The 19662-nt window shown below is 38.9% G+C and overlaps 1 protein-coding gene across 4 annotated transcripts in view; it reads right to left on the bottom strand.

Annotated features, from left to right (window-relative positions):
* OFD1 (OFD1 centriole and centriolar satellite protein) overlaps nt 1–19662 on the bottom strand; it is a 29498-nt gene that overhangs the window by 2368 nt on the left and 7468 nt on the right. For all 4 annotated transcript variants that reach the window (XM_052703112.1, XM_052703113.1, XM_052703114.1 and 1 more), the window contains 11 exons: nt 18810–18929; nt 16980–17053; nt 16212–16303; nt 15868–16057; nt 15029–15159; nt 14603–14714; nt 12622–13230; nt 9113–9245; nt 6156–6256; nt 1956–2075; nt 768–919 (listed from right to left, as the gene is read on the bottom strand). In XM_052703112.1, coding sequence (XP_052559072.1) covers nt 768–919; nt 1956–2075; nt 6156–6256; nt 9113–9245; nt 12622–13230; nt 14603–14714; nt 15029–15159; nt 15868–16057; nt 16212–16303; nt 16980–17053; nt 18810–18929 — 1834 coding nt within the window. The remainder of the gene's footprint in view (nt 1–767; nt 920–1955; nt 2076–6155; nt 6257–9112; nt 9246–12621; nt 13231–14602; nt 14715–15028; nt 15160–15867; nt 16058–16211; nt 16304–16979; nt 17054–18809; nt 18930–19662) is intronic.

Here is a 19662-nt window from a genome sequence, read left to right as displayed (position 1 = left end):
GAAGAAGATGAGCTGACACTGAGAGGCTGTGTAATTCACTGAAATGAATTAACTGAGGTCTTAAGAGTGGGAAGAGGAAGAAGAAAGGCAGCAGGGAGCAAAAAAAAAAGAAACACTATACAGTACCCAAAAGGCCAGAACGCTATTTCAGTATGTGCTCATTAGTTCAAAAGGATTTAAACTCCATACAGTCTCCTAATAACCTCTGCTACCCCATAGACACCCTAGCTAGGGTAGTTACCCTATAAAGGCTAATGAACAGATGGACATTAAGACGTTCTGGTGATGTCACACAGCAGCAAGTGCAGACCAGATAGATGACAAGTGTATCGCTTGTCCTCTGGTGACACTTGCATTCTCAATATGAAACTGTATGAACACGAATCATTAACATGAAGAATGGAATAAAAAGCATCCATTTCCAGTGGAAAAGTTACTTGGCATAACAATCTAGCTTCGATGATGAAGGCAGGATGTGGCTCTGGGCAGCCTGGTCTGGTGGTTGGCGACCCTGCACATAGCAGGGGAATTAAAACTAGATGATCATTGTGGTCCTTTTCAACCCAGGCCATTCTGTGATTCTATGATTCTAGCAAGATCCTTTGGTTAGTCATACAAACGTATTAAAGAACTTTGCCTCTACTACTTTTGTCTAAAAATAAAAATAGAAAAATAAAATCTATTTCCAACCCACATCTATTTTAACTTCTAAAATAATATGGCAGTACAAAGCCCCATTACTGTCAGAAATTAAAATATTTAATCACCGTCTCGTTCTCCAGCTCTTCCATTTCATTTTGCTCCCTTTCCCCTCTTCCCTGTTGTTCTCCCTCTCTCCTTTCTTCTCCGGCCTTCTTCTCCTCTTCCCAGTGTTTGTCCTCTGTATTTTGTTCTTCAGTTTCTCTTCGATCCAATACAGCTGTGAAAAATTATTTCAACCTCTCTGGTATGATTCATGTATACTTCTGTAATCTACTACAGTAGCACTCAAGTGAGTTACAGGTTCCTGGATAGCTTTAAGGGTAAATGAAAAACAACTGGATTTTTATTTATTTATTTTTTTATACATATACCACAGTTATATATCTGGCAGCGTTTTTTTCCACTTCAATACATTTCAGCCTGATGTATGGCTGCCCAAGAGTTGAACGGGAGAACCCGAGTGGGGGTTGCAGAGCTGGCAAATCTCGCTCTGCAATTCTCATTCCAATCTTGAACTTTCTCATTAAATCTGTTACCTTACAGCCCATGCTATATCCTTTCCCTCTCAGCAGTGTGGTTGGATCTAATTCTTTATAAAGCAAAGTACTTTAAAAATCTCTTAACATTACTGCAAGACAGACTGCCTATGTGACCAGTATACTGAAAAGCCACATAAGTGGAACAGCACTCAGACGGCAATTTGATGGGCAAACCAAAAACTGGGCAACTGGGTTAGAAGCTAGCAAGCTCTTCTCTAAATAAAAATAGAGTGTTGCTAGCCAGCACAACTAGAAAAGCTGCATATGCTGCATTGAAATCACCTCTGTCCACCCAAAGAATTAAATCAGCGTTGTGGTAACGCAGTTTGGGAACAGAGTGAAGAGAAAAATAGAGTACACACATAGAGTACAGAAAATATCCAAGAACAGAGACAATATTCAATCATCATTCTAAAAAAAGGTGAAAAGAAAAATCAAAATCCTCTCTGGAGTTGGAGAAAGAAGGGAGGGGGGGAGACAGTATAAAAATCTTTTAATTAAAAACGCGTTTAACCAAAATTAGGGCGACAAAAGTCATCCTCATGGAGTAAAGAAAAGAAAACATTCCTTCTTCTTTACTTCATAATGCTTTTGGGATAAGTTTTCAATCACTTTAGCACCCAGACCTACAGAATGTTCAATATTTAGCTTCTTGTTTTGTGCAGTTGACATCTAAAAGGGGCATTCACTTTTGTTTCTGAGCTGAGAACTCACTCAAGTCCTGCGGAGAAGTGGCTGTTGCTCGCACAGTGGCTGTGACATGGTTTCCATTGACAGCGTCCCCAGATGGATGCAAGACATCACTTTCACACTGCTCTGGAATGTCCCCCTGATCTGGAGAAGAAATGCAAACAATGGCTTCATTATTCTGTAATCACAATAGCGGAGCAAAGGAATGGACACAAAGTGTGGGAATGGCTGCATTAGAGCTCATAAATATAAGCACTAATTGAGCATTTTCCTTCCATGGAAACTTGACCGTGTCCCTGAGGATGAAGAATTATCAGAGGCTGTGCTTGCTTATTTAATTACCGAATTGTTAGTTTTTAAATTAGCTATTGGAACGCATCTGTTTACCAAGCCAAAACACAATCATGAATAAATATATAATAGAAAACCAAAATGTTTTCATTTCTTTACATAATCATGACACGGATCGCAAAAAAATTACACGTCCAAACTTAACTCATCCATTTCACGCACATAAAACAACTTTTAATTACTTGATCCCATATTTTATTAGGATCCTTGCCTTCTTCAGGGCACAGGATGGATAACGTTAACTCAAATACTCTGCATTATACTTTCACGTTTGAAAAATGGCTCTGAATAAAAAAAAGGCAACTGCTGTACTTGTACTCAATTCCATCTTCAAGATTTATTTGCAAAATACACAAACTGCTATTATCCCAGCATTACAGGAGACTGCAAAACGTTGCCACTTGTGGTAGGCAGCCAACACAAAACACACAGAACCATATTTCCAAACATTTCATGTAACACAGTACAGATACCTCACGTATCTCCTTACATTTTGGGTCAAGGCCTAGAGAATATAAATGTTCCATCTTTCAGATATTATCGAGGTTTCAAACATTTTTCCACGCCGCAGTAAATACTGAAGTATTTTGTATGATAACACATCCAAACTGAGCAGTCTCTCTCTCAGCGTGGTCTGAATCTCTTCAATTAAAATTATTGTACAGGAATTTTTAGACAAAGGCATCACAGAAAAGTTATGCCCAAGTGCCAGCCTAGCACTGGTACCATAGAATGGCTTCAGCTGGAAGGGACCTCAATGATCGTGAAGCTCCAAGCCCCCTGCCACACGCAGGGCCTCCAACCTCTACATTTAATACTAGACCAGGCTGCCCAAGGCCCCATCCAACCTGACCTTGAACAGCCCCATGGACAGGGCATCCAGCCTCTCTGGTATGGGTGAGAATATTTTCAGCTTTTTACACAAGCTACAAGAGGTGCTATCAGCTTTGCCAAGGTAATTCAATTCCGTATGTTTTACATAAAACCATAATAATGGATTATTACACTCAAAAGAAAATGTTTTCCTTTATTATTTTTCTTCCTCCTCTCTTCAGGTTTAAATTATAAGGTTTTCAACATCAAAATTATTCCCCTGTGAAGCATCGGTATGTTTCAGGGTATTTGCAACGTTGAAATAGATAAAAAAGAATCCTATTACAAACAGGTTCTGGTTAAATATTAACATCTAATTTCTGTTTCTATTTTCTAGAAGTCTGTTGACTGCATAAGCAGGAAAAACAGACAAAACAGTACTGTAAGACCCATGGTTACTGTGCAGTGAAAAAAAATACAAACTTCCTCACACATATTCATTCCTTTCTGTAAAGATGGACAGAAAGAGATGCAACACAACCTTAAGAGTAGCACATAACTAAAAGTAATTGCAGCTGACACCCAACCAGCTCTTGCTAAAGCTCTGTCTCAAATACAATGAGAGAGAATGTCCGAAAAGTGGACAGCCCTCACCATAATGCTGAGGTGAGATGCGCAGTCTGGTTGAGCAGCAGGGAGGGGAGCAGACGAAGAAGAGCGCATCGGGTGACCTTGCCAGGAGTTCTATCTCCTCTCTGACTGCAAAGCCCCCTGGGGTGTGCAGTTCTTTTTCTCTTCCAGACAGGTGCCCAGAACTGGAGCATTAACAATTAAACTCCCAGTGCACTACATGATGTTATGATGCGGAATACTGATAACGAAAAATCATAAAACCATGATAAGCTCACTCAAAGTATGGCTACAAGGCTTTCCACATTCTCTTCCGTCACCTTAAAACCACAGAATCATAGAATGGTTTGGGACCTTTAAGATCACCTAGTTCCAACCCCCTGCTATAGGCAGGGACATCTCCCATTCAACCAGGTTGCTCAAAGCTCCATCCAGCCTGGCCTTGAATGCCTCCCTCCAGGGATGGGGCATCCACAACCTCTCTGGGCAACCTATTCTGGTGTTTCACCATCCTCATGGCAAAGAGCTTCTTCCTAACGTGTAGTCAAAATCTACCTTCTTTGAGTTTAAAACCACTTCCCCTCATCTTGTCTCTTACACACTCTTTTTTGTGAGGGACACAAAAAAGTCCCTCCCCAGCTTTCCTGTAGGCCCCTTCAAGTACTGGAAGGCCACTGTAAGGTTCCCTTGGAGCTTTTTCTTCTCCAGGCTGAAGAGCCCCAGCTCTCTCAGCCTGTCCTCATAGGAGAGGTGCTGCAGCCCTCTGATCATCTTCATGGCCTTCCTCTGGACCCACTCCAACAGCTCCTTGTGTTGGGGGCCCCATATTCTGTGGTATCTCCTTCACTCCACTGATATTTTTTTTTTGTACTCTCACCAATTTCCTTTCTTTCCCTCTCCTACCTTATGTACTATGTTTACTTGGATTTTACGTTCGTCCCTCATACTTTCCCCCAAGTTACTGTCCCCCCTTTTTTAGCCATTCTGATTCCTCTTCCAGATCATGAGAATTCAGGCAGTCTGACTCAACTAAAGTACTGTTAATTTAGAAATCGTTGATATATGCAAATTCATAATATCATTCCTACTGACTACCATGTGCCATTGAATGACACAGTGGTAATAAGTTATTTGGGCACAGCAGGTACTCAGGCCCAGCTGCCAAGAAAATGCTGGTCCATTCACATATGTGACACAATAAAATTGCAATGTGTTCCTAAAAATCTCTAATGTGAAAGCAACTTGAGAAAACACACCAGTGAAGCATATTTTCTTGAAACTCAGTTGTTCTCTGTCTCCCATATAACAACCAGCTCTTCGCTATCAGTTTGTGAATGATGTATGATCCAATGACATCTGTCAGTCTCAAGACTAACTATAAACATGATGAATTTTGGAAATGAGGAAGGTGTTAAAGCATACTATTCACATCCTTCTCACTGATAATTTTACTTAAATTAAACTCATGTTTCCATAGGAGATAAAGCTGCTCAGGCCCACCATTAATAGGTTCTTCAAATGCTGAGAAACTAGGAAATTAAGCCCATAACTGTGCTTCTATTTCTGTCTTCATACACAAATGGCAATATAGAACATAAACTTCTACTATTCTCTTTTTTCTACAGTACCTTCCTTACACGTGAAATTTTCTACAACTGACTCCAGTGCATAAAAAAAGAAAACATTTCTGCAGCACACAACACGAAAGACAACAGTGACAAAATTCCCCCTGCTAGCAAAGTTGATCAAAAAATTTAAAGAAACAAATAAATAAAAAGATAAGAATTGTGTTTCAGAAACTTAACCATGTTCCAAACATGCTCTATAATGCTGATCAATGCCAAAATAATTTCAAGAGTTCCTTGCACATTTATACATATTTCAAAAGTAACTTCTAACTTATAACCTAAGCCTCAGTTACTGAAGGAAAACTCAACAAGAGCAGTAATAGCTCCAAAAACGTATCTGCAGAATTACAACTCGCTAACACTGCTCCAATATTGCCAATGAAAACCACTTCTTGTGATTTTGTTTTCTGCAGCAAATACAATAAGGCCTCAGGTTTGCTTACACACTTAGCATGCTTTCCTTAAAACAAACTAACAAGCAAAACTCTCACAGTTTTAAAGGAAGTGTTAGACTGACATGCATTAGTCAGAACAAGGTTATGCAAGACTTCTGAACAAGAATGTTCCCAAATTTCAAAACCAAAGAGAATTTAGCATCTATTTATTACTCCGTATCCTCTTCTAAAGATGCAAATAAGAAGAAAAAGAATTCATTACCTGAGCCAGTTTCTTTTTCCTTATTTCCAGCATGAGCTGGAATTTCTCCTTTCTGGCTACAGTTTTAAACTGTCAAGACAATTGTCTTGCAACTCTCAAACCCTACGGTGTTAAATAAACTGTCTAAAATTGCACTAAAACTTACATTCAAGAGGAGAAATGTGCTCTTCAAGGTCCTCATATACCAGTTTCTCTGGTTTCGGACTGCCACTGAAATCTCGGTTATCTATCCGTTGATTCTGAAGTCTGAAAGAAGGTGGAAGAAGGTAAGTAATTTAAAATACAACTTTTAAGCAAAAAGTAGTTCGAGGTTTAAATACAGGTTTATTTACATGCACAGCAACCCATTAAACCATATGTAAAACTCATGCAAGCAAAACGCTGCAGCTTTCTGCCTCCAAAGTTATGGTAGTAAATACACTTCTCTAACTTCTACCGAATGACAGCCCTCTGCTATAAGGCACTGCCCCCACAGCCTTTCCCCAAGTCCTACACATGACATAAAGGCACTGGACTGTAACAATAGACCTGCAACAGTGTGACACACAGTCAATTGAAAATTAAAAAAAAAACAACAAAAAAAAAACACCAAAAAGCCTCCTTTTGGCTCTGTGTTCAACTAATTCCTATTTCGATGTCATTTTAACAGATGCGTTTGAAACGTATTAGGATTACGTGTCTGGCAAAACATACACACAGGGGTGAGAATTCAATAAGAAATGGGGTTAGTGCCCTCATTCTAAATCCCCGTTTATCTAATCAGAAAGATGATGTGAAAGAATGGTATCTCCCATGTGACCTTTCTACTAAACTGACCAGAATCAGAATAGCAAAAGTAGTGCAGGTCACCAATTCATCAGCGGCGCTGTACAAAGGAGCTTACTACACACCAGCTGTTGCTTTTCACCCTTCCATAAATATGTTTGTGCTTAGAATTTCTAAGCAGTTCAGGTCTTCTGTAGGGCTAAAAGCAGAGAATGAAAAAACCATACCCCTGTAATGAGACACGTTCAGTACAAGCTGGTATGCTGCCCCATTTACACCAAATAAATCGCAAGACTTAAGCTCAGAATGACCCTTAAGCTACAAACAAAAAGCAACCAACACCATCTTAACTATTTTGTTAGTGTATAAAATTACTTTAAGCCTAAAACCACTATCAAGCCTCAGTCAGCTTCAGCCATATATGAAAAAGGAACAGTCAGATAATTCATCTGCCTTGTAACTCCAGTCTTCCTGTCTGTATTTACTGGCTTCCTTCACACCGCTCATATTTTGAAATATAAATAAACAAGAAGGCCCTGATCAGAGAAGCAGTTCTTCCCCACTGACAGAAGTCAAACTTAATGGTTTACTGGTGTCATAACAGCATCTTTCCTTTCTTTTCACTTAGGTTCCCATCATCACTTAAAACCTGCAGGTCACAAAACTAATCCCACAGCAGACATCAGTAATGTGGCTTTTGCCTAATAATGGGAGCTAAGTGGAGAAGCCCACACATGGCATTTCTCAAATACTTAAAGCAACAGAAAATAGAGCAGCGCACAAAAACCCTCCAAAATCCTAAACAAAACATTTTCCCTTTAAAGATGTCTTGGGAAAGCAGGAAGTCTGACAAAGCTATTGGGACCACACATCCTCCATCTGTCGCAAGGAACCCAAGAAAGCAGCCACCACCCACTGCCTATTCTCTGTAACACAACTCGGTCATACTGCTTTCTGTTCCCACAGTGGATTCCTTTTCGTAGTTCAGATTCTCCAATGCCCTTCAAAGAAGTCCATTTCCTCACAGCATCGGAGCATTTTCCCATAAAATCCTAACATGTAAGTTACCACTCAACATTCCCTTTCTAAGTTCTGTCACAGCAATGCAGCAAACCTGATGCACGCTGTAGAAAACGTGAATGAACAGACAAAGGAGAGCCATGGGAAGGCAAACACCAATGTCACAATTAATCTCACAGTCCCTAAAAATCTCAATAGCTTCTTTTCAAGGCCAAGAACATAAAGACTCTTCCAAAATTCTAACTACAGGAGAGACTGTCTCTACACTAAATGCATATTAAGCAAAATAGGAGCCCTGCAAATGACCACTAGAGCTGCCGTAGCACAACCATCTTTCCACAGCAATAAAGTGTGGAACGATGGCAAGCAAGACTCTGATTCAAGTGTCTTTTCCTAGGAAATGACACATCAGATACTGAACAGTTGAGCTTTTACTGAAGAATCAAGATTTTCAGCCTTGGAAAGTGGAGGCACTGGTAACCACTAGTTACAGAATAATTTTATATATGGAAATTAGAAAGACAGAAAAAAAGAGAAGACCTCTGTGCAGCTTAATTTTTTCAGAGTTATTCATTTACTCAGCAAAGACCTTAAAACACAAAGAACAAGAGAAAAGGTCTGCTACTCATCACACATGTAAAGAAGACTGCAAATTCCTATTCTGGGAAAAGTTCTGCAGGCACACTAATATGATTTTAGTAGAAAAGAACATGTCAGCATTACAGCTTGATGAAGTGTATCCCTCTAAAGAGTCAACTGTCTTATGAAATGAGGTTTGTTTTCATGTTAGTCAACAACATCAGAAGTTACTGTTAGTCTTATCAGGTTCATACGCACACAGATGATGCAGAAGCCCACTAGAGTCACATCTGTCAAATCCCAATAGAACTCATGTGAGCAAACTGCTAGAATTATATTTACATCTACTTGTTTCACATAATTTATTAGCAACGAATCTTCTATTCAGCTGCCTGAAAGTGGTTTTCTGTGTAAGGAAATAAAATCAAACAGAACCTAACTGACACTATAGATTTACATCCTGCAGTGTTTTTGAAACATGATGACCCACACCACACTTTGTTTTAAAGAACAGCATTCAGATGTTCATCAGAACACTGACATGAGAAGTTTTATATGGAAAATGTGAAAGGGAGAGGACATTCTGAGGATGCAAATGTTACCCACCCTTAGAGAAGTTACGACATAAAATTCATGGCTTCTTTGAATTGTAAAAGCAGTTACTACCATGAAGTTTTGTGGGTGGGTTTTTTTCTCCTTAAAATGCAGGTTAAAATGTTGTTTCGTAAATGAAATTACCTAATTTTCTCTCCATGACTGGATGGTGAGGAAGAAAGAGACTCAGAACGTGAAAGAATGTGTGGCTTTGAAATAGGAGAAAGCACCTGATCGACACTCTGCTGGGAAGAGGCAAGGTACGAGTCACTGGCACCTGCACAATAAGAAAAAAGCAAAACACAAATTGTATTAATCATTTATTCATCCTTCGACTTGTCAGATGAGCCTGGTTTCCACAAACCATGTATAACTGCACTGTGCACGCACTGCCACTGCAGGGCTGCTAACATCCAATTCTGTAAGCAATATGAATTTTCTCGTACTGTTTATTTCCAGCAGTGTAGGATCTGAGGAAAGCAGAGCAACTTTGTCTGGAAAACAGAGTTTGGCATTTCAGATCTGCTGGTGACCCAAAAGCACCCTCCCGGTCTGCCCCTTCTCCTCCCTCTCACAAACAAACAAACATTTCAATTTTTTAAATTACTTTTAAGCAGTGATGCCTTTAAATAAATCATTTTCTCATGCCCACAGCTACCCAAGTCCTGTTTCTAATCTTTTTCCCCCTGTAGTTGAATTCTCCTCTACAATACTTTGCTATCATAAACTTTCACGAGTCCTATGATTAACAGCTCCCTGTAATACTTTCCTGTTCCTCACAAAATCCAACCCTTTTGCCAAATACCTAAGAATTTTTCCCATACTGGGCATCAAGTGAAGACGCAGCTGATCTGTATTCTAAGCTAGCAATATGCATACTAGACCAGAAAAAGAGAATGCTTGAGGTCTCTCAAAGGCCATTCTTCATTAGGAAACAAAGTAGAGCATTCATTTTCTACAGATTAATGAAAATGGATGATAAAGGAAAGAAGAAAAATTTTGAAGATCTTATCCCCTTACTTGTTATCAGGGAAGGATGCCACAGACTGTATGACAGGAGTAACCTTGAGCTTCCATGGAAACCAAGGAAAAAAAAACAACCAATGCCTTAAAAAGGCTTTTAATCAAGCTTGTAAATGGTAGAATTATAGAAGTAAAGAATCATTAAGGTTGGAAAAGACCACTTAGATTATCTAGTCCAACTGCCCACCTACCACCAATACCATCCACTAATCACATCCCTCAGTGCCACATCCACACAGTTCTTGAACACCTCCAGGGGTGATGACTCCACCATCTTTCTGGGCAGCCTGTGCCACTGTCCCACCACTCTTTCTGAGAAGAAATTTCTTCCTAACATCTGATCTGAACCTCCCCTGGTGCAACTTGAGGCCATCACCTCTCATCTTATCGCTATTACCTGGGAGAAGTGGTAAATCTCCACCTCACCACAGCCTCCTTTCAGGCAGATGTAGAGCAATGAGGGCTCCCCTGAGCCTCCTCTTCTCCAGTCTGAACAATCCCAGTTCCCTTAGTTGTTCCCCATAAGACTTGTGTCCAGACCCCTCACAGCTTTGTTGCCCTTCTCTGGGCATGCTCCAGGGCCAAAATGACTTTCATATTTATTTGCACTCACGTATCCTTTGTGTTACTTTTTGCACTTCCTGATATTTAAGAGCTACAGGATCAATCTGCATTGATGTCTCACTGTAAATGTCTTTCTTTCTAATTTGAATAGTCTGTTGTCCAGATTGCTGAATAACTTGCAGCTCATCTTTTCTTTCAGCATCTTCACAGCACAATTGGTCACCAGTTTCCTCAGCTTTTTAAAAAAGCTTTCTTCATCTAAATCCATTGTCCCATTATTTGTTTCTTCTTGAAAATGAAAATTTCATCTAAAAATCTCTACTTCTCTACTCATTTTCCTGCTTTCTGAAACAAAAATCTACTTCACAACACACTTCAGGAGCTTGTGCTTTCATCATGCAGTAGTGCTTTAACAGATAAGTAAGTAATAATAGGAGAAGGCAGGTCCACCCTTCCATGATAAAAGAAAAAGAAATTAAAAAATAGTCACTTATTTGCTTCAACCTTCACAACTCTATGACAAATGGGATGCTGTTAATTCTGGAAGCAGACAGTAGCTCAACAAACAAACAAACAAGGAGGGAGAGAGAGAGAATAGTTAATATACTTAGCAAAGTTGGAGGTGGCAAGACCTGAGGAAGTTTATCTGAAGAATTTAGGAATGTACTGAAGAAACCACACATTTTTTCTTTTTAAACTGCTGGAGGAGTTTAAACACAAGGAGAGCCACAATAGTTCAGATGTAGCATATTTCCAAGAGCGTCTGTTATTAAATGTTTGGAAACAGGAAAATGAGAACAGGGATATCTCACCTCTGGCCACAAATCCCTGCCACCACCACCTTCCAGGCCCTCCCAATAGGGATGTTTTATTTTCCCATTTAGTTCTGTTGCCACAGAAGCAATAAATTCCACAAATTATTCATGATATGAAGAAGTACTTCCTTCTGTTTTCTTCAGACATCAATCAGTCCCTTTTTTGCCCCCTCCACATCACTCATTGCTCTTCATATTTTCCACTAGCTCACCTCAGCCAACACTTTTCCAAACTCAGCTGCCCTTCTTGTGTTTCTTTTATTCAGAAGCTGTCCTTAGTATTTAGTATTTATGTTAGTATTTTTTTCATTCTATTAAATCCATTTTTATATAGAGCAACAAGAACTGCATGATTCAAGGACCAGATGTACTGCAGATTTGAAACAGAAGAACATGTTTTCTTTGAAATCTTCAATTGTTTTCTATTTCACTCACTTTTCTGAGTACTGCCACTTAAAAAAAGTTACTGAATAATTCTTAGGCACTAATAGCAAATTAAAATATTCCAAACTCAAGACCAAACACTAATCCTTTCTCCCTCACAATTGCTCAGGAATATTGATGACAATGCCACAGCCAATAGAATAAAAGCAATTCTACACCTTTCAGGTGGGAAAAGAGAATCTAATGGAAGCCAGATGATGCAGCCTTCTGCTGTGCATGTGAAACTGCAGCAACTACGTGAAAAGGTAAGAATATAGATAGAAGATTAATCACAATTAACCACTTCTAGTAGTGTTCCAAAGTAGTTATACTGAATAGCAACTTCTGAAACAATCTCTGCATATAATTGGATTACACATGTCACGAATGAGATGAAATAGCCTCACCTTTAAAACTACCTGAACTAAGAGCAGTGCATGCAGCCTCCCTCCATGTATTTCTTTAGGGATTGTTTCCACAAAGAATGGATATTCCTAACAGCTAGCACATTCTGTCTCCTACTTTCTCTGACACCAGGCAGCACTTCTGTGCTTTGCAGCTGATGGAGCACTAATCCAGACTGCTCAGAGGCTGCAATCTCCTCCCTGGAGATTTCCAAAAGCCACCTGCATGTGGGGATGGCACCCTGCTCTGGGTGTCCTGCTGGGGCAGGGGCTGCAGCAGGTGATCCCTGCTAAGGGGCAGCTATGATTGTCCTGCTCCTTAGAAAATAAACTGATGAGTGAAAGGTAACCAGTGCTAAACCTTTCCTTTTGAGTCATGCAAGAGGAATTCCAATCAGATCCCATAGTAACGTTTGTAACTTACCATCTGAAAGGTTCTTGTTATTGAGAACTCTTCCCAATTTGGAGACAGGAGTAGAAGAACGGCATTTAGGAGGAGGCACTCCTTTGTGTGGTGGTGTTGAAGGATTTTTAAAGGCATCAGGCTGCTCATGTCTTCCAACGTATTTTTCACCTCTTGGACTGCTCAGAGAATGCTGGGAGCCAGGATTATCCTCCAAAAGTTCACACTGCATAGTCAAGGGGACTCTACTAACAGCACACTGCAGAGGTAAAGGGGACTGCATCTTTCTTGGTGTTCTGCTTGCAATTGTATCCTGCTTTATCCTATGCTGGTAATTTCTGTAGGCTTCTTCCAAATACTCTGCCTCTTTTTCCAGTTCTTTTATTCTAGCCCAGGTCTGCGCCATGCACTCCAGGTCAGAATCTGGAGAAGCACTACGTGTCTGTAATTGCTGGTGACAGCCAGCTCTTGGCACAGCACTTCCCTTGACGACATCACTCACAATGGGATTCTTCAGGAATATGCTATCTGTATAAATATCATGAGGTACAATCCTATCATCAACGAGGTCAATGACAGAGCGATCAACGAGCGAAGGCTTGGGATTCCGATACACTTCATTTTCCAGAGCTTCCAGATCAAGAATGTGAGTGACAGATAAGACAAAGAGAGAGAGATCCATAACTAATCAGAAGTAATAACACATGGCACTTTCTTTCATCAAAATAATTTTAAAATGGATTTATTCAAATTTTGAGAATTCAGTGTACTAGTTTAAATGTATTCTTATGTAGCCACATAGCTGCAAATTATCAATTTAATTAAATTCAGATGTAATTCCTCCAAGTAGAACTCTATCTTATAAACATATTTTAACCAAACAGTTTTTTGTTGTCATTAATTCAGTTGTGTTTAAAAAAGGAAACAAAATGTCACCCCTTTGGATGCAGTATATCCAATCACGTTATTACAGTGTGCTGGACACAAGCTAGGCTAAAAGTCTGCCTCTATTTAGATCAAAAAGAAATAAGGAAAAAGTAACCCAACACATTCAAATGGGTTATTAAAATAATAAAAACATAAAAAATATTCCTCAAAAATCATCAGTTACATTGAAATTTTCAGAACTGTCAGCTTCCTGCTTTGTCTGCATGTTTCAGTATGCCCTAAAGACCCATCTTTCTAAGTAAAATTACCACTTTATTTTTATTCTATCTAAATGGTTCTTCAATAACATCGTTAACAATGCTGCAAAATAGAATTCCAAGCAGAACTTCTTCATTAGATTAAAATATATTTGTTATTTTGACACTGATGAATTTCTGATTACAAACAGTACTGTTAGTTATGCCTTTTATGAAAATACACATATTTGTCTAGTGAATAACAGAAGGCATTGCAACATATTCTATGCAATGTATAATCATTGCAGAATTCGATTCTATGTTTGTAATGTATTTGCACGTGTACCAAAAATGAAAGTTACCATGCTTGATAGCAGCAACTTGACAGGCATCTTTAGAATTATATTTCTTCAGGGGGCTGAATTGCCTTACAAAATATATTTGCCTTCCTAATGTCCGTGTGAGGTGCTTAAGTTATTAGTTTTGGCAATGACCATTTAAAAGTTAGATTTAAATACTGAGTGATGAAATACAAATATTCTTACTATGAACATTCCCTAACCAAAATGCATTAAAACACAATTCACCCCCGTGAAAAAAAACATCATGTTATCACCAGATAGTAATGTCTTTATACTGAGTTAAAACAGAGACAATAAAAAGAACGTAAGTGATCCAAGAAGAACATTTTTCTACTCCTCCTATGTGTTTGTTTTCTGAAAGTGCAGTTTTAAGGCTTTAAAACTGATTTTAACTTTAAACATGAAACACACTCCATGGCAATATTTTACCTGAAGGATTTTCTCAGAATCTGGAAGTCCTTACATTGATTAGGTAAGCAAACTTCACAAAGGACTTCTTTAGTACAAGACACAAACCTGCCTGTGTTTGTTTCAGCTGTAGTTTCAGATCTTCAACCTGCATATTTAACTTCCTGACAGTAGCTTCAGAGTCCAACAACTGGGTCTTTAACTGGGCAGAACGTTCAACCTAAAGCAGATCCAGAGGAAAAAAGAGAGAGTAATTCTTAAAAGTAGAATAATCTCAACTGTTTGAATACTCATTTCTTTCTAAGTGTTCTTCAGGTCCAGCAAAACCCGTGAAAGTCAGCACTGACAACTTAATGGCTTGAAAAGACTTACTCAGGTTGTTTGGTTGGCTGAAGTTTGTTGTTGCTTCCTTGTTTCTGTAAGTTATAAAAACCAGCAAAATGCAAAGCATTCCCCTAACTACCTGCAGAGCAACCTGCACAGGTACACAGATAATTGTTAACAAGATGACAAGAATAAGAAAGAATCATTTACCTCACTTTGGAGCTGCTTTTCCAAAAACTGCTTATGACTTTCAAATTCATCCATCACCAACCTCCTGGAATGTTCCACCTTCCTCAGCTCTGCTTGACAGGCCAGGTGCTCTGCAGAAGGCTGGGACAGTTCTTCCACAAAAGAGAAATATCACAGTTTAACATAGAGTAATTGTTCACTTCTCTATAAGATATCTCTTTGAGACTTAAAGCTCGTTTGTTTTCAAGGACATAGCAAAGTCTTCTACAATTAGGCTTCGTTTGAAGCAAGTACATAAGATTTTTTCTTTCTTTTACAAAGGACTGAAGTTTTTGTTCACATAGTTGCTTAAAAACTAGACATATTGTCCTACTATAGAAGGAAAATACACAACCCCACCTAACTGGTGTATACATCTCTACCTTCCAGTAATCTCAGGTGCACATTAAAAATAATCAGCACTTTACAACTACAGACACAAAAATCAAAGAATGTTCTGAGTTGGAAAGGAAAGGACCCAAAAGCCAGGAGTCCAAATCCTGGTGCCACACAGGCTCACCCTTCAAGATGCAATATTATTTTTACCATTATTAACCATATTAGTGCCATTATTGGAAATATCATACTTTTCAAGAGATGGAAGGGATATTCATGTTATTATAGATAGATAGTTCAGGATTTCTACTACACAGATATATTGAAGAAAATATAATGTCAGGGACTTAGATTCATCAGCTGGAGGGTTAGTGCCAACTAACAGCACGCATAATACAAAGAATGTCTTTCAATGAAAATGTATTTCTAAAGAAAAACACAAAGGGAAACACAAACAAGAAAAGGATTAAATCATTCACACTGACTGTCTCGAAGATGCTGGTTCTCAGTGCGAGTCTCATCCAGCTGTTGCCTAAGCAGTTTATTCTGCACTTGGAGCTCCAGTTTCTCCTCCTTTAGCAAGGGATAGTCTGATACCTCTTTCAGTTTTTCTGTCAACAACTGATTCTGTTTATTTACCAACAGAACCTGAGCCTTCACTGACTCCAAATCCAGCTGCAGATAAAGAACAATTTAGAAGTTTATGAAGATGTTTCTAAAGAAAAACTGTTATACTATAAGCTGGTTTTTATTTCACTTATATTTTTATAAATGTAGCTCACATGCAGTTATCAGCATACAGTTTCTCTAAATTTATGCTTAACATCACCTCAAGTTCTTTGGTGCGTGACACAGCTTGCTTGAGTTCTTCCTTTTTGGAGTTAACAGCAACAGCTTCTTCACGCAAAAGCATAGCCCTCTCTGTAGGGAGGATTACAAATGATGAATTAAAATTAATAGACAATTACATTAAAGACTGCATCAGCAAAAAAATTTAACTTGCTAAGTCCAACATTCAATTTAATTCAAAAATTTATAATAACTGAATGTCATGCATGTATACATACACCTTCAAAATTATGTAAATCACTGCATGAGTATATACAATGCATGTGTAAAACTATTTTAGAATTAAGTAAATCAAATTCATATGCACATGATATATCTTTTCTTTCACATGACCCCAACTTAGAAGTCTAAACATGCTATCTGTCTCAGCTCTCTTCTCAAGCTTTGGTTAAACATCTCGTGCACAATAAATTTAGAAGCTGGCAACGATTCAATCAGGCTGTACCAGAGTTCAATTAGGAAATGAGTGAGCTGGGACAACTTCAGAAAGAGCTGGGAAACTGTAAAAGCAGGCTTTCAGCCTCCGTGTGAAGCACCAGCTCCTGGTTCCCACTGCATTTTAAACTGCAAGGAGTTGCTGACCTGCCACTGGATCTGGCTACGTGATTTTCAGAGCCTGAGTTGGTGGCTTTTCTGGCAGTTACCCCTATGTTACTGAACACTGTCACTGTTCAGTAACTGTGCTGCTTTGATACCTGTTAATAAATGCTCTCAACGGCTGCTGTATTAATCACAGAGAGATGGTTACCTTTATTTTTTTTCTCATCTTCATTAACTTTATTGGTTCTGGCTATATATTCTTCTTTTAATTCAAGCTGGTATCTAGAAGCAAGAAGATCGAAAACTTCAAGCAGCTTCAGGATGCTACCAGATCATCAAGCCTGGCCTACAATAGATTAAACAAACTGTGTTCCCTCAACCTCTTCTCAGAGGTCACCATCACTACCTGCACAGACCTCTACTAGGCTCTTCTCAACTTCTCCACAACTCTGTTGAACTGAGGGGCCCAAAACTTGGCATGATATTCAGAGTGCAGCCTACACCAGTACCACAGGGGGAAAACAACCCCTCAGCCTGTTGTCCAAGCTGCTGCTAATGTGACCCACTGTTGGCCTTATTTGCCAGAGCATGCTGTTGGATCACATCAGCCTGACTTTCACTGAAACTTCCGTGTCCTTTCCAGAGAGGCTGCTGCTCAGTCCATTCTTTCTCCCCACTTGTGCCACTGCAGAAGGATTCTGTGCCCTGTGTACTAAACTTTGTTAAAACCCTAAGGTTTATGTTGGCAAAATCCCAAGTTTACCAAAGTCCACCTGCATCGAAACGCCACCATTTGTTGTGGCAGCCATTCCCCTCAATTAAGCCTCATGTTCAAAGTTGCTGAGAGCACACAGAGTCATCAACCAGATAATGGATGAAGGTGTTGGATGGTACAGGCCATGAATGTCCCCTTGGCTTCTCTGCATGCCACCACAAATCAGTCAGACATTGAGCACTGCCCAGGTATTTACAGCCCAGTAGTCATCCATCTTTGCTGTTCAATGTTATGGAAATCTCCAGGAGTGTTACAAGATTTCTTGTAACTAGCTGTTACTGACTAAATGATTAAAACAAGTTACCAAGATGGGTCAGTTAGGCCTGCATTCCATTGTTCTCTAACAAAACCCTGGTATCTTACTCAGTTCCAGCTGAGACATCGTTCTCACCAAAACCTGCTCTTTCCTCTGCAATTTAAGCTAAGACACACCAACACAGATAATACTTACTGTGTGGCAGCTGATACAAACAGTTGGCTTGCAAAAATAAGTCACACAATACATCAGTCATTCCGTTTACCTTTCTAACTGGATGACTGTTTCATGCCATGATATAAGCATGAGCAGTAACACACTAAAAGCATCTGCCTGCACCGAAGCATCAAGAAACCAAGTGACCAAAGCACTCAAAGCAAGGCAGTAACAGTGAGATACACTCACTGAAAATCTCAAATGTGGTCACAGATGAGCATTTCAAAGCAAATTCTTTGAAATTATGTTGAAGCAGAATAGAGTCAGAGAGAGAGGGTGACCTATAACAGAGATCCCAAAAACAAGGAGGCATTAAGCTAAGAACTAACCTGTCTGTGTGGGCTGGTGTGTCTCTCACTCTTTTTCCAAGAAACCTCTAACCTTTCTTTAACTGTACTTTAACCTCTATTACTTTTCTGTGTCCATAAAAGGGCCAGTTTTTTTAATCATGGTCAAAGGAAGTTACTAATGCTTCACATCCTCTTGTCTAAACATACAACTTATCTCACATCTTTTCCCATATAAAGAACACAGGATTTAATCTACAAAAATAATATAGCCTATAATCAAAAGTCAAATTATTTTCCATACAAAACATTTTCTGAATCTGACAGAACATCTTGTCTTGCTAGCGAAGCAAAAATGTAAATAATTCTTGGCAATTAAAACAAGAGTGGAAACTTGTAAGTCCTTACTTTGTTACGTTTCTCAAAAGAAATCCTATAATTTTTTTAAATTCTATTTTCATAAGAATTAACATATGTTCTGTTAGAGAGAAAAGAAAAAATTACTTTAAGAGTTCAGTCTTAAGCTTTTGGTCGTAAGTCTCCTCTATGTTCTTCACAGCAACTTCTCGACGTCGAAGTGCATCTTCAATAGTTTTATTTTTCTCTTCCTGAAGCTTCTGAGTGCTGAAATATTAATAAATATACAACAACCAGTTACAAAGCCAAAACTTCAGAGTTTTCAATTTTTTTTCCTTAAAATACCATTCAGAGCTATGAAAGTTGATGTGCTTGCTTAGAACACCTTAGCAATTTAAAGTTATGATTAGAACCTGTCATTCTAACTCATTAAGAACAAGAAGGTCTGACAGAAAATAAATTGACCTAATTAAAATCCAGTACCAATCAATTATGCAGCTCTCCTAGGGTAACCCCAGCTCAGCTTTCTACACCAGAAAGCCTTCAAAAGAGATGGAGCATCATGCCCAACACTATCAGCACCCTCTGCTGGATTGTTAGAAAAAAAGACACGCTTTTGTGGGATACTCATTTTGCCATATAAAAGAGATGACAGAGTAATAAACTTAGGTAGTATTTAAAACCTGGCAGAATACGGTTTAGTTATTTCCCAGTTTGACCAAGGAAAACAGACAGACAACATTCTTACTAGAGGAAAAAAACAAGTCTAAAAAAGCAAAGCATCATATACACGCATCACAACTGTTAGGACTGTTATATCCTGTGTTGATTGTTTTTTTGTTTTTTTGTTTTTTTAATTTAAGGCCTTCAAAACCATTATTGTTTAATTTAAGGCCTTCAAAGCAAATATATGGTTCCTTGCCTCCAAATTGATGCTGCAGTGTTTTGGCTGGATGAAGAGGAATGGAAAAAAAAAAAAGGCTTCTCTTTGTATTAGGTG

This window comes from Tympanuchus pallidicinctus, unplaced genomic scaffold, assembly GCF_026119805.1.
Source record: "Tympanuchus pallidicinctus isolate F22 unplaced genomic scaffold, pur_lepc_1.0 scaffold49, whole genome shotgun sequence".
NCBI classification, from domain to species: Eukaryota; Metazoa; Chordata; class Aves; order Galliformes; family Phasianidae; genus Tympanuchus; species Tympanuchus pallidicinctus.
This window is presented reverse-complemented; position numbering and strand designations above follow the sequence as displayed.